Source organism: Symsagittifera roscoffensis, chromosome 4 (assembly GCF_963678635.1).
Source record: "Symsagittifera roscoffensis chromosome 4, txSymRosc1.1, whole genome shotgun sequence".
Taxonomy (NCBI): Eukaryota; Metazoa; Xenacoelomorpha; order Acoela; family Convolutidae; genus Symsagittifera; species Symsagittifera roscoffensis.
The window spans coordinates 54,894,129-54,920,276 of record NC_087065.1 but is presented as its reverse complement, the minus strand read 5'-3'; the positions used below and the strand labels follow the sequence as shown (position 1 = coordinate 54,920,276).

The 26,148-nt window shown below is 36.2% G+C and overlaps 1 protein-coding gene across 1 annotated transcript; it reads right to left on the bottom strand.

Annotated features, from left to right (window-relative positions):
* Window positions 1-579: 579 nt before the first annotated feature.
* Window positions 580-26,148, bottom strand: LOC134844333 (uncharacterized). The gene is made up of 3 exons (XM_063860968.1): window positions 25,475-26,148; window positions 25,000-25,181; window positions 580-1,082 (listed from the first exon to the last, which is right to left on the bottom strand). The coding sequence occupies exons 1-3, from the start codon at window positions 25,701-25,703 to the stop codon at window positions 801-803; spliced, it is 693 nt and encodes a 230-aa protein (XP_063717038.1). The 5' UTR covers window positions 25,704-26,148; the 3' UTR covers window positions 580-800.

The following is a 26,148-nucleotide window of genomic DNA, read 5'->3' as shown; positions in this document are numbered from 1 at the left end:
TAAACTTTACAAGCACCTCAAATAATTATTTTTTCATCTGTAAAACGTTTCTTTTCAAAATCTTAGGCTAGTTCAGTCCGTAATAAGCGTTATTTATGACAATGCACTACTTTGGATTGGCATTAGTTAATAATATCAGCCGTTTTTTGAAATGCATAAATTATAAACAAGAAAATTACCTCCAACCGTGTTTTATTTTTCAACTTTCCTAAACTTCACTTGGAGGTTTAAATTTCGTGAAAACGCTACTAATTACCGGTTGAAGATAATGAAATTGAGAAATTCTGTAAAAAAAAGTTTTCAAAATAACCTGATTTCATGACTTAATGAGAAAATTTTCGGCTTGAAGTCCCTAATTTAACGATTCGGCTTGAAATCCCGTCGGCTTGATGTCCGGCACCCCGTTTAACAGTGCCGAAGTACAACAGTGCCGAAAAAGGCGGAAAAATTTCAGAATAATTTACACGCATTTTCTAAAGAGCGAGAAATTAATGACGCTAATTATCAAAGAAAATCACTCCAATTTTGGCGCCAATATGTCTGCAACTGCAAATTAAACAATTAATTTGGCACCAAAACGTCTAAGATGCAAATTTTCTCGCTCGAAACATTAAAGTCTCATTTAAGATTGTAATTGATCGCCGTTTAATTTTTGATTGCCGCACTTAATATGTTGAAATTTATTCAAATATTCGGCACTGTTGAACAAAGTTTTCATTTTCGGCACTGTTGTACTTCAGCACTGTTGTACTGCCCCCAAGCGAGTGTTGGAAGGTAGTCATTAGACATCGCTTCAAGGATCATAATCTGCGCAATGAACTGGCACCTCCAATTGACCCTGGTTTGTTACTCGTCTGAATTCTTGACATTCCTCCTAATGATTGCCGTTTGCTGCCACCTTTAGTGCCCAATTGTGACCTCTGTTCTATTGACCTCTGTCCGATTGACCTCTGACCGATTGATGTCTTGCGATTTGATCCCAATTGGGAGCCTCCATCTCCATTTCCACCCGCTTCTGATGCCGAGTCCAGTTCCAGTTTCATCACTTCTTGATAGTCTATCATGAGTCTCTTGTAGATAACCTGAAACTTTCTAGTCAACAAAGATATTTAAATACACAACTTGCAAGCATTTTGATCTGGCCTCAATTTTGTAAAAAAAAAAAACATTTTGATGCCTAGAATCTAAATATTAGCGACTGCATTGAAGTCTGCTTTGTCAAAAGCAGATTCCAATTATCCCTTCATTGCTGAGCTGGAAATTAACAAGGGTTTGTAAAAAGGTGGCTGTTAAATAGTTAATTGACTGAATTCTAGTTCGCATAAATAAGAGAGTGAACTTAGAGGTCAACACTTAACAGCTAGACAGCTTTAGTTGATTGACAGGCAGGTACCAGTCTCACACTTGATTAAGGTCTGGGAACTAATAATAGCAACTCGAATGATTGACACTAAGATGATGATTGACAACTGAACATATTGTAGCCCCTGACATTTCCGTATGGATGTAAAATTTAAATACATAGTAATTTAAATTTAAGTATAATAACCACATCTTCAACCTGCCGCCTCAACTATCATATAACAAACAACTATCAGTTTTTAACAATTTGAGTTTTAGGCTTTATGGCCATCCCTCTCCCTGGGTTAACGAGTTTTCGAATAATGTGAAATAAGTTCATTTCCCTTCTCCCCCTGGATGTGTTCCTGGTTGTTCCGCCCCCTGGATGGTTTCGATCATAACTCCTCCCATTTTGTCTACTGGCTTTCTCCTTCTAGTACTCCTCCTGGTTCCCGAGCTTTCACTTTGGCTTCCTGATTCAACTTCCTCCTCCTGACTGCTATTTACAAGACACTCCCGCGCCGCTAACGCTGGACGTTCCTGGCTTTCCTTCAATTGTTTACTTTGGCCCCCTTTTCCTCGCTTAGCTCTTGTCACTCTGGATTTAGCTTTAGCTCCCGTTCCTCCTCCCACTCCTGTCGTACTGCCGCTTGGGCCTTGTCCCGCTGCAATTGCCTCGCGCCTCGCTAGCAATTCTACCGGTAGTCGTACCGGAATGTTTAATGGCAGATTGTCTTCCGTATCCGAACTGTCGGACTCGAAGGTGGCTAATTGGACTGTCTGCGTGGTCTTAGCTCGTTTTGATTTCGGGCTCACTACTGCCCCTCTTTTTGCGCTCGCTAGCATATCCTTGAGCGTGGCCGGCTTCCGTTTCTTGGGAAGGTCATGTTTCGGTTTTGATGCCACTGCACTTTTCCTAAGAACGGATCCGTTTTTAAGTTTAAAAGTATGTTCGGATTCAGAGATTACGTTTGACTTTAGTAATTTATACCGATTTAGGGTCTTGCTGGTAGTACGCTGGTATAGATTTCGTCCTTTTCCACTCCCCTGGATGTTAGGTCCAGTGTCTCCACTCCCTTGGGTGTGTGGGGCAACTTCCGATTCCCCCCTTGGACATGCGTCCATTTGTTGGTCACTATCCAGCGTGATAGGGGCCCTTCGCAAGGCTGGAGCGTATGTTAGATCCGACCTCTCCTCCCAATTTGAATGCTGAGGGAATGCAACTTTGCTCAACTCAGGATCATTTTCGTCTAAACACAAACATTTTTGTTTTAGGACGTTGTTCCAATTCAAATTCTTCAAACTTGGTTTTTTCGTTAGATTTCGTAAAACAGTATTGGCCTCCCTGCCGTGGTGAGCTTCAAAAGGCGTTAATTTAGTAGTTGCATTTTTGGAGAATCGTAGAGCGCCTAGTGCTTTATCGACCATAGATTCTAGAGATTTATGTTCTTTTTCTGTCGCATATGTTAAGACAAAATTTTTCAAACTTCCTATCGTCCGTTCAACGGACCCCGTGCCTCGATGGTCATTTACTGGGGAGTACATTAGCTCGATGCCTTCCTCGTTACAGAAGCTTTTAAATTTATTAGAGGTAAAACATGATCCCTGATCAACGTGGATCTTCCGAGGTACTCCATGATGCGATATGTACTTAACAAGGAACTTTAAGACCTTATCTGACGTATTAGTAGTAGTAACCATTGCTGACGGCCACCTTGAGAATCGGTCCGTAGCAACCAAAACATATTTCTTAGTTTCATTCAAATAATTTATCGGCCCCCAGAAATCCAACTGTAAACATTCATTGGGTTCCCTTGGTTCTGGAACCTTTCCCATGTCGCCCTTGGGTAATAACGGTTTCAGGTTCTTACCCGCTTCCGTGCATTGCTGACAGTACGTGGCCTTTGCTGCCAAACTTCGGTACATATAAGGGTACCAGACGTCCCGAGCTGCTTCGAACATGTTTCTTTTACCATGATGGTAATAGTGTATCCGTGATTCAACTGGGACTTGTAAGGGTAAAGGGATGACCAATCGTCCGTCCAACCACACACAATCGTCCCGTAACGACAGATCGTTAGCATATTGAGCCCAGTATTTCCCAATCTTCAGGAGTTCTTCCTTCAAGTTAGTCTTCTTCTCCAATGCTTCTTTCACTCGTAACAAGTTTACATCCGCTGGTATGTTCGAGGCAACAAATTCTAAATTAAAAAGTTCTGGTAACGATTGAGACTTCTTAATAACCTTGCAATCACGGGGAATGATGGACATAATTTGCTGATTCGGATTAACAGTAGGAAAAAGCTCGCCTGGAAATTTCGAAGGTATGGAAAGTACTGTATTAACTTTTGAATCCCGTGTGTTTTTAGTAATTGCAATAATTTCAGGGTTAATGATAGTTATTTCATCGCTACTCAATAAGTTTTCGTCTAGTCTAAGTGGAGAGTTGATCTGAGGTTGTAGTATATTCGGATTGTTAGTTTGGGAATCGATTGTAACATTTTCAACATTTTCAATTTCAAATACTGGGAAAGAACAATTAGAGTCGCTATCCATTTTGTTTGAGTGTTTTGATTTAGGCAAATTTAACCGTCTTCCAAGGGAACAATATATAGAGCACACTGAATGTCCCTTGGATTTCTTTGATTTACGCAATATGCAAATTGATCGTTTCCTATTGGACGCTGTCTTCACGCATGACTTTCCGCCCTCAACCGTCGCTGGTTGAATGCATGTTATTCGTTCTCGCTTGTGATTGGATGAAAATCGTTTAGACTGTTTAGAACCAGTTTCTTCAGTATTTTGATAATTTCGTTTACCAAGGGGTTTTAATTCCTTTGAAAAACCAAGGGATTTTCTGATCGAAGCGATTTTTGCCACGGTGAACAAATTATCATATTGACTTATCGGTTTAGGGGGTTCGCTAGGATGCCTTGACAAATAATCTGCCAATCCTATCTTGGCGCCCGATTTGTGTTCTATTACAAAGTCAAAAGGAATCAGTCTGTCCAGCCAACGTGTTAGTCTTGAAAAAAGTGTTTTGTTTTTCTTGTTATTTCCGTTAAGTAATGAAATTAAAGCCTTATGATCGGTAATGACTGTAAATGATCTTCCTAGGATGTAATTTCTGAAATACTCGGCCCCCCATACCACCGCCAGCATTTCCAGCTCGTTGGTGGAATATTTTTTCTCGGCTGCGTTTAAGAATCGTGATGCAAAAGATATAGGGCGCCACCCTTCTGTACCCAATTGCTCTAACACCGCTCCAAGGCCGTTGTGACTTGCATCGCAAACAACTCTAATGTCCTTATGAATATCAAAGTGTTTTAATTCAACGATGTTCGCTACCCCCACTTTAATATTTTGGAAAGCATTTTCACATTCCGCGGTCCAGTTATACTCGTTTTTCTTGCTGAGGAGTGGCCTTAATGGAGCTGACATCTCCGCTATCGCCGGTAAATATTTATGCAAGCTGTGGATTGAGCCCATAAATGACTTTAGTTGCGTTACTGTTTTAGGAGCTTTTAGTGCGTCTATCGGCGATGTTTTTCGTTTAAGAGGCGTGACCCCCGTTTCGGTTATACGATGGCCAAGCCACTCGCATTCGCGTTTCGCAAACTCGCATTTAGGTAACTTCAAGGATATATTTTCGTGGTTTAGTTTCCGGAGGATCTTTTCAACCAAGGAGATATGTTCTACTTCCGTTCCCTTGGTTGTAACCAAAATGTCATCAATGAACGCGTTCGCTTGTGGGAATTCGTTCAAGATTGAGTCCATTACTCGCTGGAACTCTGCCGGCATTGACGTTAGCCCGTAAAACCCTGTTCGGAAACGGTAAGTTCCTGTCGACCGTCCGCCCACCAAAGAAAAATTACAGTGCACGCTTGTCTCTTCACTAAGCGGTAGTTGCCCATACGCGTACGTTAGGTCCATCGTAGTAAAGTACACCTCCCCTTGTTTTTTCTCGGATATAAGTTGTCCTATTGTAGTTCTTCTATATTTGGCATCTGATATTTGTTTTTATGCACTTGTTTGTTAAGTTCTCGTGATTCCAATGCTAATTTTACGGACCCGTCTTTTTTCACGGTGATGACGATCGGAGAAACAAAATATCGATCCGAACACTCTTTCAATTTTTCTATGTGTCCCTGAGTTAATAGCTTATCAATTTCTTTGTCCACTTTTTCTTGGAGCGTTACCGGCACTCTCCGTCCCTTCTGCTGCACTGGTACAAGATTTTTGAAAAATTCCGCTTGAACTTTGTAGTTCCTAATTTTTCCAACTCTAGTAAAAAGTTTTGGGAATAGCTTACTGAAGTATGACTACCATTGATCCATCTGCTCCTCCTCTGGTTCATCGTGTCCCTCCTTGCATGAAATGTCCTCCGCCCCCTGGATGTTCATGACCTCCCCCCTTGGATCTGCTTGCATCAACTGTAGTCCAAGTTTACCCATCAAATCACGTCCCACGATGGACGGTCTGGTCCCCCCAATGACTCGGACTTCTGCTGTCGTCTTCCAGCCGTTTGATGCTAACTCGAGTTCCATTCTGCCCAACATCTTGATCCGATTGTTACTGTAATCTCGAAATTCGTCATCGTCAGTGTTATCCTGCTTCAAGTTGATTCCCGCTCTTCCCACTGTTCTTCTCAAATCTTCTAGTGTTAGAATGGATATCGGCGATCCACTGTCGATCCAAATGTTCATCGGGTGCCCATTAATGAATACTTTGAGTTTAGGCCCGGCAACTTTCAACATCGTTTCCTTCTTCCGTCGAATTGCCATAACCATGTAATCGTCCGAACTTTCTGACGACCAGCTGTGATGTTCTCGTTTGACGAAACCAACTGAACTTGCCGCAGCTTGGGGCTCCACGTCATCCGAGGGTGTATCTTCCTCGTCGACAAACTCATCCCCTTGGATCAATCCAACCGGTTGTCCCCCCCTGGATTGTCGTTTTCCTCGGCAAGTCCTCTCAAAGTGCCCAATCTTCTTGCAGAAGTTGCATGTGACGGCTCTTGCTGGGCATCGTTGTCGGTGTTCTGGGGTGAAATTCGGTTGATCGCAGTTGTAACATCTGCGCTCTTGCACTCGATCTTGTGTTCGACCTTCTCCACGATTTGGATACTGACCCCGTCCCCTTGGCATTCCTCGTCCCCTGGATCCGCGAATATTGCTGACTGGTTCCGTTTTAATCTGTAGAGAACCCCCTGGCGATGGATGCGCCATTCCCGTGGAACCGGATACGGCCCCCTTGTAGCTCCTTGCGTATTTGTCTCCTCTTTCGTATGACATTGCGATTCGCAATGCTTCTTCCGGGGTTTTGGTTTCCCTACACAGCTCGTTCTGCGCGTCCCTGTTCCTCATGTTGAAAATAAAAATGTCTCTCACCATTTTCCGCTCCTGGGTGCCCAAGTTGCATCTTGCCGCCATTCCGCTAAGTTCTGCATAGAACGATTCTAGACTCTCACCCTCCTTTTGTTTCCTCGACAACATTTGGTACATCTCGTACGTCTCGTTCCGCTCTTTCTGAAAGAGAGCTACACATATATCCAAAAACCGTGGGTATCGTATTGTTTTCATATCTAAATGTGGATGCTGGTTATGCAATGCTCTCTGTCCCTCATGTCCCAGGCATAAATACAGATTTGATATTAGTGTACGTTCACCTTCTGCCCGTGGTTTTCCCCCAATGTCCCCCAGGTCTGTAATCTGTGCTTCAGTTAATGTCGATGCAAAGTAGTATTCTGACGAGACTATTCCATGTTTCGCCACCATCGCCCAATGGAATCGTTGTTTCCAGTGTTCCCATAACAGTTGTGGTTCCGCCTGATTTGGAGGCCAGAAAGCCACAATTCCAAGGGGGTTTTTCCCCCCACCATCCGCTGGCTGCGCCATAACAAGGGTTTGTAAAAAGGTGGCTGTTAAATAGTTAATTGACTGAATTCTAGTTCGCATAAATAAGAGAGTGAACTTAGAGGTCAACACTTAACAGCTAGACAGCTTTAGTTGATTGACAGGCAGGTACCAGTCTCACACTTGATTAAGGTCTGGGAACTAATAATAGCAACTCGAATGATTGACACTAAGATGATGATTGACAACTGAACATATTGTAGCCCCTGACAAAATTAATGCATGTTTTCTGACTGAATGCTTTCGGCACCTTCTCCAGACAAAAGGTCGATACCCTCAACAATTCAACACCCTCACTAGCCAAAAGGTCCCTACTTTGATACCATGTTGTTGCACCGTTTTGACTATCTAAATATTTTTCAGTGCGCCTTCGGGGCCAGCATTTAATAATTTACCCAATGCGTTGCGGAGGTAACAAATAAACGCAAATTTAGAGAGTTATGGCCTGGAGTTTTCTAAAAAGAGCCATCAAAATATAAAATCAAATAGAATCGCAGGCCAACCAAAACAATTGAATAATATAAACAAGAATGGCATGTTGCTCTGCAAGTAACAGAAAAGGTTCCGACCACGGCAATCTTAGCAATAAAAATAAAACAAAAAAACTTATTCGAAAAAATTTAGCATAAAAGAAAATTAATTTGTTTTTATGGTAGGTGGGGCCAAATTAGACGATTCTAGATGTTCAAAAAACAGATAACCTTTTGGAAACCTCTAAAAAATTGAATTACCGAAATCTAACTGTTTTTTAGTATCTTTATCAATCAAATATTGCGTAAATGGTTAATTAAACTCGTGACTCTAATTTGGGCTGAAAAAGAGGAAATAGTTTCGCCAAATTTAATTTGAACCAGCATTTAAGATAAATAGTCATTCATTGTCATAACAGTTTTGCCAAGCTTTCCCATAACCAACGAAATAAAATTGTTCGCGAAAACAAACTTGGACCTTTTTAGAAAAAAAGAGTTAGTTATCAGATGCAACCGTACCTCGGAAAAATGAACAATTGCGCCTAAACTTTACTGACACTAAAAATTTCAAACTGAACTAAAAAGTTGTTTTTCATATTAGATTAAATTATGGAACGGAAAAAGGTAAATAAAAGTTATGTGAAAGTATGTTTTGCTTATTGGTTGAATTGTTGGAACCACATTCAGCACATAGGCAAAAAAGCTGTTTCAAATCATCTTATTTTACTAAAAAATATATATATACAAGATTAAAGCTCTATGATTTTTTTTGAACAAAAGCAGTAAGCGAGGGTCAATATTGTCTCATTTACCAAAAGTAATAGGGAAGGTAGCCAATGAACGCAATTTCTAGAGAATTTTAAGAAAAAAATCAGATTTGGAGCTCTCTAAATAGTGCTTAAAAGTTATTCAAATAAATAAACTCGCTGTCAACGGAAAAACTCTGGATAACAATTTTAAAAATAGCACGTTGTTGAGCAAGTAGCGGAGGAAGGTAAGATCACTAATACCGTAGCATTGAAAACGAAAAACTTTAAAAGATAGTGTATCAATTTCACTTTTAAAAAAATATATTTACGTTTAAAATGATGTGGGGCCAAGTCAAACTCCAAGAGTTTTCACAGCTCCAAATATTCACATATGATTTAAGTTTTGTGAAATTTCTAGAAAAAGTATGTCAACGAAACTCAAGGTTAATGGTCATTAGTTGTCACCTATTCTGCCTCGTTTCGGTTCTGAGGTAGATCGGTTTTGGGTAGCTGGCTGCTGATTGACAGCAATTCATATCATACGCAAATTAACCGTAATTATCGGAAATTACAAGTCTGAAATAACAAAGAATAAAGAACTGCCATAAATTTACACTTCAAAATTATTACACTACACCCATAAATTCCACACCAACGACGCAAGAAACAAACGAGATTAACACTACAGATCAAACCAATAAAAATACCGAAACAAAATGCTTGAATACAAACCATATTTATCAAAATATACAAAAAGAACAACCCAAAGAAAAAATTTGGACAATACCATTTCTCTTAGAAAGCCCAAGAAATAAAGAATTTCAACCACCAGACCTTGAAATAGATTTTTTAATTGATTCAGGAGCAGAATCAAACATAATAAACATCCCCACATGGAATGAAATAAAAACTTTACACCCAAAGCTAACACCTCTTGAAACCTCCAGTAAGTTAGCAACAGCACAAGGATCAACATTGATAAACTACGGAAAAATCCAATTATTTCTCCTCCCCACCAGAACAATGGAACAAAGCAAAATTTTAAATAAGCCATTTAAACAAATATTCCATATCACTGATATTAAATATAATATCATTGGAATGCCATTTATTTCGAAGTATATACCAACAATTAACATACTAAATAGTAAAATATTAATCAAAGATAAATATACAAAAACAAAAGAAACATCCTTAACATTTTTTCAAAGATTAAATAAACAACCACCATTCTTTTCAAAATTCTACCCGATATTTAACCAACAAAGAAAACACCTAAAACCACTATCAGGAAATATCTATAATTTTTCAATCAAACAAGTTCACCAATATGATAAAGAACAAAACAAACAAAAATTTTATATGTCAGAATTTGAATTCAAACCTATTCACAAATTTTTCAAAATCACAATCTCATCCATAAAATTTTTGAAAAATTCGAATTCCGATATCATTTCCTTACATGTCTATAACAACACACCTTACCAAGTAACATTACCTTTAGGACTTTTAGGATATTGTGAAACCAACGCTACAATATCACCAATACACGAAAAAGCCTATCGCGTAAATAATATACTCCAATTACTAGATATTTGCCAATCTACAATTCTTAATGAAGAATTATCTATAAATAATATAATAAGTAACGAAAACAGAAATACGGATTATTTCACAAAAACTCCATACTTCAAACCTACATTCAACATAAGTAACTACACAGAGGACCAACAGAAATTTTTAACAATGTTTAATTTCCAACATTCACAAATAACACAAGACGAATTCGAAAAGTTAGCCAAACAGCTAATTAAATATTCATCAGTCTATGCAACATCAAAATTTGATGTTGGCAAAATCAGTTCATCACTACATCTCCCGTTAAAACCAGACGCAGTTTTCAAAAAACAGAGAGCAAGTAAAGTACCAATTCACTTACATGATAAAGTGAACAGATTACTCGATATTTTAGAACAATACAACATTATATCACCAGTTAATAAAGAAGAACAACCAAAAGGCAACACATTTATCAACCCCGTTATCATTCTAGCTAAAGGAGAATCATTAAAAATCGTTCTCGACGCTAGATACCTCAATTCACTCATAGATGAATCAAAATGTAATTGGCCCATTGAACCAATACAAGTTATTTTAACAAAAATAAACGGCAAATACTTTACAACCGCCGATATGAATAGTGCATACAATCAAATGCCACTAGATGAACAATCACGACGTTTAACACAATTTGTTATCGGAAACCAACAATATGAATTCAACCGCTTATTCTATGGAATATCCATAGGACCAGCAGCATTTTCAGCTTTTATGAGCAAAATTTTTAGACCACTAATACTCAAGAAAAACGCAATCACCTATTTAGACGATGTTTTTATGCAATCACAAACAAAAGACGAGATGTTCAATGTTTTAGAAAAATATCACCAAATACTTCAGAACGAAAATCTGAAGGCCGCCCCCGATAAATCACACTTCTTTTTGACAAGAGTTAAATTCTTAGGACATATAGAAAGAAAAACAATCACTCCATTGAAATCACGCATTGACGCTATTCAAAAACTTCAACCACCAACAAATAAAAAGAAAATCCAAGAATTTCTTGGAATGTTAAACTTTTTAAGTAAATATGTTTATAAAATGCAATTATATCTACGACCAGTTTATAACATCCTTAGACAACAAAATAATTTTGAATGGAACACAGAACATCAAACACGATTTGAAGAAGTAAAGAAACTTTTAACTGAACAAATTTCAAACACAATTCCAGATTCAAATCAACCATTTTATGCAATGTGCGATGCTTCGAACTTTGGCATCGGTGCAGCACTATTACAATCACATAATGGTACAAATAAAATGAACCTCATATCAGCAAATTCTCGATTATTCACTCAAGCAGAGCTACGACTCTCAACTCTAATGAGAGAATGTACAGCCATAATATATACACTGACAGAATATGAATTTCTGATACTTGGATCAAAACATCCAACAGTTCTATTCACAGACCATAAACCAATCATCTTTCTCTTTACACAAAAATCTAACCCAAACCACCGAGTTTACAGATTTCAACTAATTCTAATGAAATTTCCAAACTTACATATAGTTTGGACTGCAGGAAAAAATCTTGCATTACCAGACACCTTAAGTCGAAATACACCACCTGAATTACTTACACGAAAAACAACAGTTGAAATACCCAAAAACATAAAATTCTACCTTGCAGAAAACGAAACATCACCCCGATTGGAATGCAAATATGCAGTAAAAACTGATATTGAATAATCACAAATAAATAATTTACAACATTTCCCACTTTATTTAGATTGTCAAAATAATCATTATGAAGTTGATCTACTTGGAACATCAACTTTCAAACCAATCCCATATTCTCAATGGATAAAAAATAACACCCAACAAAAACGAACAAAACAACATCCGCCTAAGAAAGACCATTTTCCACTAATTGAAAAAGAAGATTTAACTGATAAAATAAATTTATCAGGACCACAAACAAATGATTCAAAATACACAATAAATCAAGTTTTTGACCTTCACGACCCACTTGATACAATACCCTTATCTAAATTCGAAATTGAAAATATTTTTCTCCCCCCAACAGAAACAATTACAATTTCAACACTGAAACAATATCAAAACCTTGACCCAGTAATTCGACAACTGAAATCATGGCACAAATATAAAACTAAACCTATCAAAGCAGATTCAACCATTCTAGGAAACAAAACACTCCTCCGATACTTTCGCAAATTTAACAACACAACAATTAACGAAAATACAGACCTTTTAGAGTATAACCTGAATGAATCTACAGTTCCATGTCTCCCTTCAAGTATGATTCTTATAGCTTTTAATATTTCACATACACAAAATATTAAAGGACACTCTGGATCAGAAAAAACATATTCAAATTTTATACAAAATTTTTACTTCCCAAATGCACCAATTTGGATAAAAGTACTATGCAATGACTGTATAGTATGTCAACTAAATAAACCTTACCCAAATCAAAAACAAATAGCACAAAAACAAGATTTTAAAGGACAAAGCTTGTACTTTAACCATCGTATCTCATTTGATACCAAAGGACCAATTTCACCCTCATCAGAAGGAAACTCCTACATTATGGTAATTTTTGACGCATTTACACATTATGTAGCACTTAACCCAGTACCACATTGTAACGCTTATTACGCTTACACAACACTCTATGAACACTGGATAGCAAAATTCGGACTACCAGAAATTTTAGTTACAGACAACGGTACAGAATTCATAAATAATGAAATTATCACACTATGTCATTTATATAACATTAAACACAAACCACGTACATCTCATGCACCTTGGACAAACGGCTTAGTCGAAGGTATGAACCGTTCATTACAAGAATATCTTAGATGTATCATCAACGGAAATGATACAAAATATACCGAATGGTCAGCAGATGTAAAATTATTTCCCTTAGCGTATAATTCACAAATTACGACAACTTTAGGAATGTCACCATACGAAATGGTTTTTAACCAAAAACCACGCAAACCAATAATGTTTACAGCAAATTCTCATAAAAACGCACAAGGTTATTGTCAACCAAATAAAGACTCAATTTGTTATAACCTACCTTTACATACACACGATGAAGATCATTTTCATCACCCACAAATTCTTAAACTAGCCTCCGGTACACACACCGAATGGATTCTAAATAGAGATAAAAAACACAATGAAATTTATCAAAAAATAACAAAAAAGTTATTACAAAGACAAAACATTAATGAACAAATCAATTCACGTTTTACACCAGCCTCCGAATTAAAAATTGGAACATTTGTTTTAATACCTAATTTTAATACTCAAAAAGGAATTTCTAAAAAATTACAACCCCTTCGAAAAGGACCATACCAAATAATTGCAAAACCCACTGATGTCACATATAAAATTACCGACTCAAACAAAAAAGAAATTGTTCAACATCGAAACAACCTATTACCTTATTACCCAAAAGAATACGCACTCCGCGAATTAACTCAATTATATTCTTTCACAGGATTAAAAATCATTCAAAATGAACCACATCTGAAAAACACAGAACAAAATGATAACCCCACCGAAAATCAAAACACAAAACCAATCGCCACCAAAAACAATACACAAAACCATAAAGAATCCCCAAAACAAAGAAAAAATAGAAAAATGACCGAACAAATAATACCCCAAGAACAAATCGACAAATCAGAAAATAGAAAAACAACAAGACTCCGAAATCAACCACGTAAAAACTATAAAATATTCATCCCCCAATCTAAAATTTTAAAGAAAGTGGAATTTCAAAAGTAATTTTAACATTATACTTCACTATCTTGAAACCTTCGAAACATTTTTCATTTACATTATTCAAAATAACATGCTGACAAGTATGTAATAATTCTAGTTCAAAATAGACCAATAGGATTCATCCAATCCGTCACTTTCTCTAACTCAAACTAAGACCAATTAGACGAATCATATAGAACTCCAGGCACATCTATAACTATAACTTTACGACCTCCAGGTCAAAAATAAGCAAACCACTCCAACTTGACAACTAAAATAAATATCACCATAATACCGTACCCCTCCCTTATCTAATAACCCAAAGATCAACAATATTTCCCCAACTCAGACCACGAATACCCCCAAAGCAAATTTGTTAACTTAGCCTAAAGTAACAAAATGAACATTTTAATTAGCCTAAAGTATAAAAATCTCACCATACCCCGGATCATTTGACAAACAAAAATAAAGAAAAAGACGACCTCCCAGTCACCATGAAAATTGCCCCCAACAATTTTTTACAAAACTCGACCCACTTGTCAAAAAACTAATAAATAATCCGACCACACTAGAAAATCGCCTCAAACAGCAAAAAATATTCGACCAAGAGATCATTTCTTAAATGCTCTTCTCTCAATCAGTTACTCAAATACTCATAAATCTTAAACATTTTTTTACAATACTTGAAACCTTTATAATATTTCTTTTTGATATACTTGAATCTTTTCTAATAATCCTAATCATTTTTTGTAACATTTTTTTAATTTTCTACACTCTACTCGAACTATTCCTCCAACTTTCCAAAACCCTTGATTATATCCACAGGTACGATTCATATAACTTGTCTAAATGATACGAACAATTTTCAGTAGAACCGATATTTTTTTATTGTTTGTAATTTTCATAACATTTTTATCATCCCTCATTTTGACAATATGTAAATGTATAAAGAAAGCAATCTTCACATTTGCCCTAGCAACAATCCTTCTAATTCTTTTTTTGGAAGAATACTATAATAAACATAAACCTTCCCACTAAAGTAACAATTCAAAAATCCATCAAAAATTGCTACCCAACAGTCACAGAATCAGTCTTCACCGACATCATCCCAAGATAACCAAACACCACCTTCAACTACTCAAAATCCTCAAACATCTACACGAACTTCTTTTCAAGACAATCCATACACTTTTGAAGAACGACATGCTCGTTTATCAGAACCACTAGAACCAGTTCAACGACAAGCACCTCTAAGCGAACCAACATATAACCTATACCCAACACTACCACAAGAACTAAGTAGAATAAGAAATCCTAGTCAAAACCAAAATACAGTCGAAATAAATAGACAAATTATACATCCTCGACGAAACAGAAATTTTCAAACTCCACGAGTTCATTTTGATATACCTCAATCCCCATCACAAAACACTCCAGAAAACCCCATTGGTATATTACCAGAAACCCCTACGCTTCTTTCACAACGTAGCACCTCAAGCCTACCATCAGATTACTTAGGTTCAACACCAACATCTGAACAAATACGTGAAAATCCCTTTAACCCCCCAAACCAGGCATCACGACTACCATATTGGACAACACATTCATTTCCACAAGGTGAATTAAATTTAGTCAATAATCCAATAGATATTTCTACGGATACAACAACATCCTCATCACTACCAGAAACATTATCACTACCATCAACACCATCAATAAGCCAGATTTCACCACCACCTTTTAACTTAAATTTTCCAAATAATCTCGACGCCAGATATCGAGAACAATCATCAATAAATATTCCTTTAAGACTAGATTGGAATACATTTACAGCACCTCCACCACTATTTGGACAACATCAAGAAAGTAACCGCCTTCATAACTGGGCACTTAATAGATTACAATATCGCCAAGATATTCACAACGATATCCGTGATCACAATATTCAAATACTCCAACAAAACAGTTTACAATTAAAGTTTGAAATCACAGTTAAGTTAAATAATATTACCCAACATCCCTACCCATTAAATCCACCTAACATAACAGCTCAATCACTACCACCACCGTTTATAACTACTGAAGTAATATACAAATACGACAGATATACCAAAAACACAATTGGCTACATTACATTTTATAATCCATACTCAGGATTATCATACACATGTATATTCTAAAATTATTAATTTTTCTCCAACTCCTTTTTCTAGTAATCTCAAATCAAAACATAAACCCTTCCCCTCGTACAGGACCACAAGATTTATTAGTAACACATTACGATTGTGAAGAAAATGAACAAAAAACACTACATAAATATGCAATAAATCAAGTATCACAATGTGAAACAGAACCACAAGCTATAGAAACCACAGATGTAATAGCAACACTCTATTCAAAAGCCCGAGCAACAACAGTTACAGGTTATAAATTCACAGCAACATTTTCCGAAAAGAAAGTACATTGTTCACAAGTCTCGAACGGAAACAAAAACCGACTTGACCATGAATCATTCTATCAAAGTAATATAGAACGTCTTTTACATCTCAACCCCGACGATTGTAAAAATGAATTACTTAGACTCAACATCACACGAAATAAAAACTCCCAAAGAAAGTTAGTTAATTTTCAAGTTTTTCCAGACTCTGTACATCAATCACAACTTGAAAGACACCAAGGACATATAAAACTAGACGAAAAATACCCGTATAACGGCGCACACGGACGATTAACCTATGACCTACACGATAAAAATTGGATACCACACATTGGTATAAATGACCCATCAAACTGCAAAGCAGACACAAAAAATAAAGAATACCAAGAAATAATGTTTTTTGATTGGAAAATACAACTCGAAAAAATACAACTAACACGAGATTTATCAGATAATACAATGATCTATCAAGGAATCCGATTACCTTGTAAAAATGATCAAGGTTATTGCGACCCTACAACGAGAACACAAGCAACAATTGTTTGGTTCCCCGAAGATACATGTACAACATTTCAAGTAGCAAAAATACACGCTCGTATGATAAAATTTCACGAAAAATATTTTATACAATCAATTCCATATGAACAAGTCCATCCATCACGAAAACTAAGTTCTAATTTTAGAAACATAGACAATATAGAAAATAAATTGACACGTTTTCAAATATATCAAGAAACAGAACTTGCATGTAAATACAGGAATCCACTTCACAGAACACAATACTCTGAAATATTAGTTGAATACGAAAAAGGATTCGACATGACCACTGGAAAAGTAAAAATCGACCCATATGCCACAGGTCATCCTCCAAACGAAGGAACATCCTATATACCAGTTAATTTTGAAAAAAGCAACGGACAACCTGGTGGACATCTAAAACCCCATGACACCAGAAGCACACGCTTACAAGAATTATCACTAATGAATACTACATATTTCGGTAATATCCACTATGATATTCATTTAGATATGAAACTAGATTATACAATTAGCCGAATTTTTCAAGAAATGTCACTCTCCGAATTAGAAACACTACACCAACTATGCGAATTAGAACGAACACAAATATTACAATCACTTGCACTAGCAGTATTAAAAATACCCTATGCAGGATACTTATTATCTGGAAATAGATCAAATTTTTTAGACTATGAAGGAAACATCTTATGGTTTTATACTTGTACTAAAAAAGTATCACCACTATACGTTTTTGAAGATAAACGATGTTATAAAAGAATCCCTATCTTTTATAAGAATAAAGTACATTTCGTGGATACACTTTCACGAAGAACCTATTTCTGGGATACCGCAGTCCCATGTGGATCGGAAAACAGCCACAATGTAGTACAACTAAACCCTGATGAAAATAAATATTATCTTCTCACTCCATATCCCACATTAATGCAATCACTCAAAAAATTTTCACCAGAAAGCATTCGCGCTATTGCTCGAAACCCAAATATAGACTTACAATCAATAGGAATCTATTCAAAATCAGATATTCAACATCACATTAGAACACAACAATTCCAAGAATTATTAACACAAATGGACACTATACAAAGACAATCAATAGACCAAAATTTACGCAAACTTGCAGAAACCGCAGGATTTGCCGATATCTACACGCAAGACTATAGCGGATATTTTAAAGACATTAAAGATTATATATATCTAAACGGTGAAAAATACCGTCCCCAAGATATATCACCAATTAACATTTTTAGCTTTGTTACACTCAAAAATGAGATCCTCGATTTTCTAGGATGGCCCTACTACATCTTAGAAAAATTGACTATTTTATACGCAATGTTTAACTTTATTGGATTTCTTTTCTCACTTTTAAAAGGAATCTACAACACATGTGCTATACACACACAAGTAAACAGACAAGCAAGCGTAGCACGCATACTCTTTGCAGGATTTTTTGGAATCTTTTCTACATCTATAAACAAAATTCTTTTAGACGCACAAATAAAAGAATATAACACAAAAATAGCAACACGACAAAATACATACGACGAAGAACATAACAATGTAGACATAACGCCAACGGCACCACAATTACCAGCCCTACCAAATAACCATCCACTATCCCTAGTCCCACGAAATTTTCGAAATTTAGCCATCACACATAATCCAAATTTTCGACTCACCACATCACAAAGTCCCATCCAACATATAATGACACACCAGTCACAAGATCATAATACTTATGAACAAATTATTGAACAACCCCATACCACCGCTTTTCAGTCTCAAAATAATCATTTTTTTAGCCCACGATGAGCCGCCAACTTGGATCACTACACCGATCAAATTCCCACCCAACCAATCTTACCTCTCCAATCCCAATAATACCACTTTTTGCTTTTCCGCCACCCGATTTTCCATCTAGTAATGTAACATCAGGCATGAATTCCGACACTAATTCACACATCTCAGTTTTATATTCCATCTCACAACTCAATAACCCGAATATTGAAACCCCCGATGAATTTGCCGACTCAGAACCATCCCCATCCAATAATTTTCATAACTCTTCTAATTTTTCTCAACCCCCTTTTCAACCCATATTATCCAATAACCCTGACCCAATCACTCCCACACCCTCTTATGCTTCCCAAGTTACCCCAACCTACTCCTCATACCATTCTGACCAATCATCTCATTCTCCAGACACCCCCCGAATCTCCCCAGAGCTAGATAATTTTATTACCCTTCAACAACAACCCTACCACCTTAATACCCCAACCATAAACCAAATCTCCTCCACAATAAATTCATCCAACCCCCCTACCCCTACACCCTCTTCAAATTATACTGAATCATTAGCACCATCATCCACATCAACTGAATCTTCACTAATAGACCTCTAATAGAGCTTACCGCAACTCAACACTAATAGAGCTTACCGCACTTTTAAAAGAAAGTTCCCCAACCATCCTTTCCCAGCAAAACCAGGAACAGCCCGTGAATACATCAACCACCCCAAGCATACTAACACAAAAGAATTTTTAGCCATCACCTTACCCTCATTCCCACAATACACCTTAAACACCCCCCACGACACTAACGAAACACGCAACTTTGTAGATGAATACGTTTTAATGCCCACTCTCTCTTGGACCTCATATTATCATTTTACTAACCCTCTTTGCTTACCTTTATCTAACACTCACATCGATATAGAGCGAAATACGGACATGCTATATCGACTCACTACACCACTAACCGCTAGACAATTTACTTACGTTGGATATAAAAAATCACTAAAAACACACACTGCACCTAGAGCTAACGAATATACACTCGAATACTATGATCACAACATCATCAGAGCTAACCAAGATCAATTCTTAGACGACGATCGCTTCGCTAATCCACAAATTACCGAGAAATTTTTCATCAAGACACCATATATATTCACACTAAACATCTTCGACCGAAAGTTTGATCACATTATTTCAGAAGCACTAACAGACACACAAGCATACGAAAGTTTTAAAGAACGCTTCCAAATATTTTCACTAACCTTTCATTTCCTTGCACCACACGAAAGAGATTTACACTGCTCACACGATATTATGTTGCGCACTAAACAAACCCACACATATAGTTATTATCGCTTCATCCAAAATCACTTTGACCTACACACACCCTCTAGACAACCACACCATCGTTTTCAATTCATTAATTCCAAATACACTTCACCATTTTTCCTAAATTTCACATATTGCATTAAAGATACTAACCTTCATGGTATTCTTCGTAATTATGACCCCATAACCCAAATGTACATCTTCTGTCCCATCACCAAGACCTTCAACGCCGAAGAATCCCGACCCTTCCTTATCCCGCACGAGTTTGTACAACCTATAGAAATCCCAATTTTAGAATTCATCCACAACACTAAATTCAATCACAAATTATATAATCTAATCCAAAACACACCTTATGAGTTTGCAGTTGGCACTGAAGAACTAACCACTATTAAGGCACTTCAATTGCTTTGGCCACTGCTTCAGACTAAAAATATCATCCGCATCTTAGCTAAACTACTAACAAATTCCGATCTCATCCACGACATCTTCCCCCACGGTTTTTCCCCGACGACTAACAGGTAAGTATGAATTAAATGAATATTACTAACTAATTGAAATATTAAAAAACTCACCATACTTTATCCATGTTTTCCTTAGATTTTTAGCCTTCATCCGACGATCACCTACAAAAACCACAAAAAAACAAATAAAGATCGCAAATTTCATCAAACAGACTTCAACAATTCTATTAATCTCTTACACTTATAAATTTATAAATTTAATACCAATGCAGTAAATTCATTTCTAAAATTTTCCCCACAAGCAGTAAATCTAATTATAATGAAAATTTGTAACTTAAAATTCCCCCATAACTAGCAGTAAATTTCCAAATTCTATGCAGTAAATTAATAAAATGCAATTGCAGTACTAACCTTTTGATATTTTCATTCATTCGCACAGAAATTCTATCCACACTCGCACAGCTCGCCCACGAAGAATTGTTTAAAAATAATGAATTTCAGTTTCAAGTTTTCACACTCAACAACTCTAACATATAATAACATGTTTCAAACTTTCCTTTAACCCGGTTGGAAAGGAATCATATACTAAACAAAACTAACCAACGCAGCTTACTAAATACCACAAATCATAGAATAACAGCATGACTAAGAAAAGGAAACCAACGGTACCCAAACCGGATTAACCCAGTTTAAAACTGGATAATTTATTCTTTTGAAGACTATTATAAAGTCTAAGAAAGAAATAATAAAACACAAAAAAGTCGAAAGACAAACCCATACCACGAACAATTTACTTTTTGGAAAAAGGACATAACCAACAAGACATAAGAAAAACCACAACAAACCCAACATAAAACGTTGTCACATAACAGGACCCCTCACAAAAACCGCATGAAATCATACTCCCATTCCTGGCCTAACCCACCAGGAAGGACGTCCTGAGCATGCTCTATAGCCGGCCTAACCCACCGCGCTACATCCACGCTTTGTGACCACACCTCTATTTTTAATAAGAGCTACTCAAGTGTGAGTAACTCTTCAAAATAACCGAACTAAAACAAAAAGCTTTTGTGAAAACAACTAACTAAAATCATAATTAAAAAATATTAAACTAATAAATGTTTTATAAAATGTAAATTACATTATGCAATACATAGATCAGAATACAACACCAAGGACGAACATCTAAAGACAAAACGACCCCACTACACTCGAGAGAGAATGACCAACCACAATCGATATGCCACTCACAATCACAACTCAAAGGATTTAGAGTACGACTTGACTTCGCAGAAAAGGACTTCATTGAACTAGACCAATGACCACCTCGATGTTCAAGTATACGTACAGATCCGAGTAACCAGGCATCCCCTCCACGCACAATCTCCACGCCATTCCCAAACTAGATCAGACACAAAAGAAGTTTTCCACGCAGAACAGAAAAACCTGACATAGCCAACCATTCTGAAATCAGATTTGAGTTTGTGGCAAAGACTTAGTCGTTGTCACTAGAAGACACAACGTCTTATGTCTCTAACTCCAGCTTCCTGGAACTTCTTTAACAAAAAGGAAACAGAAGAAATAAGATGTTCGCCAAACACCAACTTCCATCATCCATCCTTCAAATTGCAGAAGAACTATTCTAAAAAACTCTGTAAAACCCGGATGGGTGGAACCTGATCTAAACTACATTTTATGATTGGATAAATTAGATATTTTACCAATGTAAAGTATTTAATATTAACCAATCATGATCCATCTAACTAACAACCCACTTATTTGTAAGTGCTGAAGTTACTTGTAATTTCAGCACCAGAGAGATTTGAATTTAACTTAGAAATTAGTTGGACTCTCCCGAGCACTTCAACAGCCGCAATAAACCAGTATACCCTAGATCTATTGAGCCTAGCAGAGACTAGTTAAACAACCTGAGACTAGATAGTATAAGAGTAAGATTAGGATCGGTATTAGACTAAGAAGTTGCACGAATCTATCCGGCCGAAAATAAGATAGCGTGACGAGCAGACGGTGTACCCTATCCGAAATTACTCTATGAGTTAACCAACTCGGTCCTAACTCAGTTCTGAGGTAGATCGGTTTTGGGTAGCTGGCTGCTGATTGACAGCAATTCATATCATACGCAAATTAACCGTAATTATCGGAAATTACAAGTCTGAAATAACAAAGAATAAAGAACTGCCATAAATTTCAACGTTTAAAAGTAGAAACCGTCATAAAATACGCAAAAGGAAAACATTAATAAATCAGTTGTAAAACAACGATCGAAAAATTTGTTTCGAATTTTTAGTTTTTTGACTTTTCTCACACACTGTTTTCCGTTCACCAGAAAACTGATTAGTTATGACCCTGGTTTTTCTCGCTATGAACTCTAGTTTTTTTTGTAAAAATGTTGCATTTGTGACTGTTCTTGCTAAAGAGAAACAAAATTTCTTTAAAAAAAGAAAAAAAATTTTATGAATGATATCGGATGGCACCGAGCATTCGGAAAAGTGAGAAAAAGTGCCAGCATTTATCTGAAATAATTTTTCGGAGAATACGGTAACTAGTCTGAATTTTATACACTCTTGAAAAAAATCAACAGAGAAAAGGCCAGCCTAAACGGAGAAAAAATAATTTCGGTTTGAATGCCGAATAAGAGTTGATTTTCCAATTAATTACAAATGCTGATACGAGAATTGCTGATGAATTATCTCGATCAGTTTTTGAATCAATAAAATAACTTGATTTATTGCGCAAATTAATTTAAATTGATTTTGAAGCACAATGAAAAAATTAAACCAGAATGAATCAAAAACTAATATTAAAAAAATTGAAAAAAAAACAAGAAGCCACTCGATTTAAATAAAAGTTTTAATTTTATTCATATACAGTAAGAAACAAAATCTATTTTTCATTAGTATAGCCAATAGCCAACAAAAGTGAGTCAATGAACGCAAGGAAGCACACAAAAAACTCACAGATTTTTGAAAGAATTTCAACTTTCGAACTTCCAAGAAAAACAGATATGATCTGAAAGCACTTTGATATTCTTGAACTAATTTTGAGTGACACTTTTTGATTAAATTCACACATTTAAAAAACCGGATCAACATATATATTTTTTATTCCTTTGGGAAAAGTCAGTCACATTTGCTCAATTGTTTCATTTTTCATTTTGCTGTTGGATAGTGGAAATATCTTTGTTTTCATCAGAAAAGTTGATTAAATTTAAAAAAAAATCAAACAACAAACCGCGAAACATCAATTTTCAGTGTAAACAAATATCGAGACATTTTCTTGAACACAAAAAAGTCACCATCTATTCAAGAGTCTTCACTACAATCACTGAGTCTCATAACGCATTTTAAAAATGTTTTATCAGAGATTACAGCCTATAAATCATTTTTTAATCACGCTGATACTGAAAAACTCAAGAGAACAGACCAGAATTTAGACCATCAAAATTTCAGGTAAAACCTCACTCCGACAAAACAATTAACAAAAAATTATCTCCAACTTGATGATTTTGATTGCAGATATAGAAGACTAACTACAAATTTGCACCAGCCTCAACTGAGAGTTAAGAGAACGACAATTAAATGAGATAAAAAAACAGTGACAAAAGTATTATGAGAAGTTTCGGAAATGAAATAACAAAATCAAAAGATCAATTCTGCAATCTCCCCCCGTAATGATCAATTGAGCTATGGGCCAAAGCAAAAACAAAAAAAACGCTACAAAAGACCTTATCAAACACAAGCAGATAGTTGATGTGTTCAGCGTAGGCAAAACCAATTGACCGACTTAAGTTTTTTCATAAGTTAAGTTTTCCAATGAATGTGGAACACCAAAATTCAGTATAGCAACCCAGTGTGAAAAAAAAATCACGTAAACCGAAACTTATTAAGCCGAATTTTCCTTGTCGAGAAAATAAGACGATTAAATTTTCCAGAAAAAAAAAACAAACGTTTTAAATTTCATGCGAATTTTTGTTTAGGCGACCATTGCCTCGAGAAAATCAAATTACCAGGGGTGGTGCTCCAACTTTGTGTCTGAATACTAAAAAAAATGTTCTCTGCAGCACCTCAATGAAGTACGCAATAGCATTTTTTCATTTGAAACGAAAAAAGGCTTTGTATGTTTCAGTTTCAGTGATGTTTTTCACTCTGAAAGGTGTTTCGAGTTTTGCTATGCTGAAATTTGGTATCCAACCTTCATTTGGAAAAAAAACCCTGCTTATGATTTCAAACCATACCAATTCAAAATCATGCCTAAGTACATAGCGAGCTACCGCCCTCCTCACGCAGGAATTGAGGGGGATTGCTCAATTGATCCAAATCTAAAAATGAAATCGAATGTGAAGCTCAATTAGCTGCACCGTGAGAAAAATTAGAACTTGGATCAAAAATGGCTGTAAAAGATGAATCTGGAATAAAATTTCATATTAGGGAAGTCATGTTGGCAAAAAAGTAGAGGTTTCGCTTGGCCTCGAGCCGCAGATCTGATAGCAAGCAGCGGCATTTGCTCTTAAAAATCGATTTGAACACGAACTAATTTATTTGAAAATGCCTGTTTTAGAATTTCTCGGATTTACCTCAAAGTAACTAGTCCTGCATCCTTCTTTCTGCAAAACATCTCTATATAGTTTCGGCAACTCATCTCCCGCCAACTCAATGTAGTACATTTTGTTTTCTTCGCTGAGAGCTAAATCATTTCTGATCCCTTTCACTATTTTATTCTCTGGCAAAACTTTGAATATAATCACTAGCTTGTCATCTGGAAAGAGTCAAGGTTGGCTTAACAACTCAAACAGAAATATGAAAATTATTAACCACTCGATAACTGTAGCCATCACATGAAACACTGCATATCAGTAAAACTATCTACCAGGGGCTAAAATCAGCAATCTTTGATTACTATAGAATCTCTGTTTTAAGATTCAGCTTAATTCAAAGTGTATAGCCAAAAACAGGAAAATTAACCAAATCGCCGCGGACAAAACTAATATTGCCAGTTTATTTTCTTGGATTGATACCTATTTGCTTTTCGAAACACTTTGTTGAGCCAACCCTGGTTCCAGATGAATTGCATAGTTGAGTCATCGTCGACAGCGGGAATCATGCGCCAATAAACATTTTGAAAATAGTTGGCGTAAATGTTCCAGTGAAACTGTTGGCAGAAAACTTCCAGAACATTGAACGAGTATGAGAAGACATAAAAGGTGTTCTCGTAGCCAGTTGATACATAAGTTGAAAAAGATTTCTTTCGGCTTCCATCAATACTACTCAATTTTTGCATGGTTAAATACTGAAGCTCTATACAAGTCTTTCAATGTAATAGTTTTAAAATTTTCTGGTAGAATCATATATTAAATTTTTAGCTCACACGTATTTTTAAACACCTTTTCGTCATGTGTAAAAAGCATCAAGCTGCAGTTAGAATTACATTCAATTTAAGCTTTTGAAAAGTGCCAAATTAATTTTTACGTTGCAGCTCTTCTGTTACGATCACGGAAACAGCAATTACATCGGCAATGCACAAGACAATGAAAAAATAAAAATCTAAGACTATGACATTTTTCAAATTGTATACACGGAGAAATGATCTATATTTATTGACATCCATAATTGGGAAATGAAACTAATATTTTTACACAGAGACGAAGCGGAGCTTCGCATCACTTGCGATACTACGCAAGGACAGCACTGCAAGCTAGCGAAAAAAAAAATTGAGACAAATTTAA

What these genes read in the sequence shown, in the direction of transcription:
- LOC134844333 (XM_063860968.1), bottom strand. Translation starts at nt 25,703, where the DNA reads ATGCAAAAATTGAGTAGTATTGATGGAAGCCGAAAGAAATCTTTTTCA. An exon ending in GCAATTCATCTGGAACCAGG is followed by an intron (nt 25,182 to 25,474) that starts GTTGGCTCAACA and finishes GACTCTTTCCAG; the next exon opens with ATGACAAGCTAGTGATTATA. An exon ending in GCAGGACTAGTTACTTTGAG is followed by an intron (nt 1,083 to 24,999) that starts GTAAATCCGAGA and finishes AGAAAGTTTCAG; the next exon opens with GTTATCTACAAGAGACTCAT.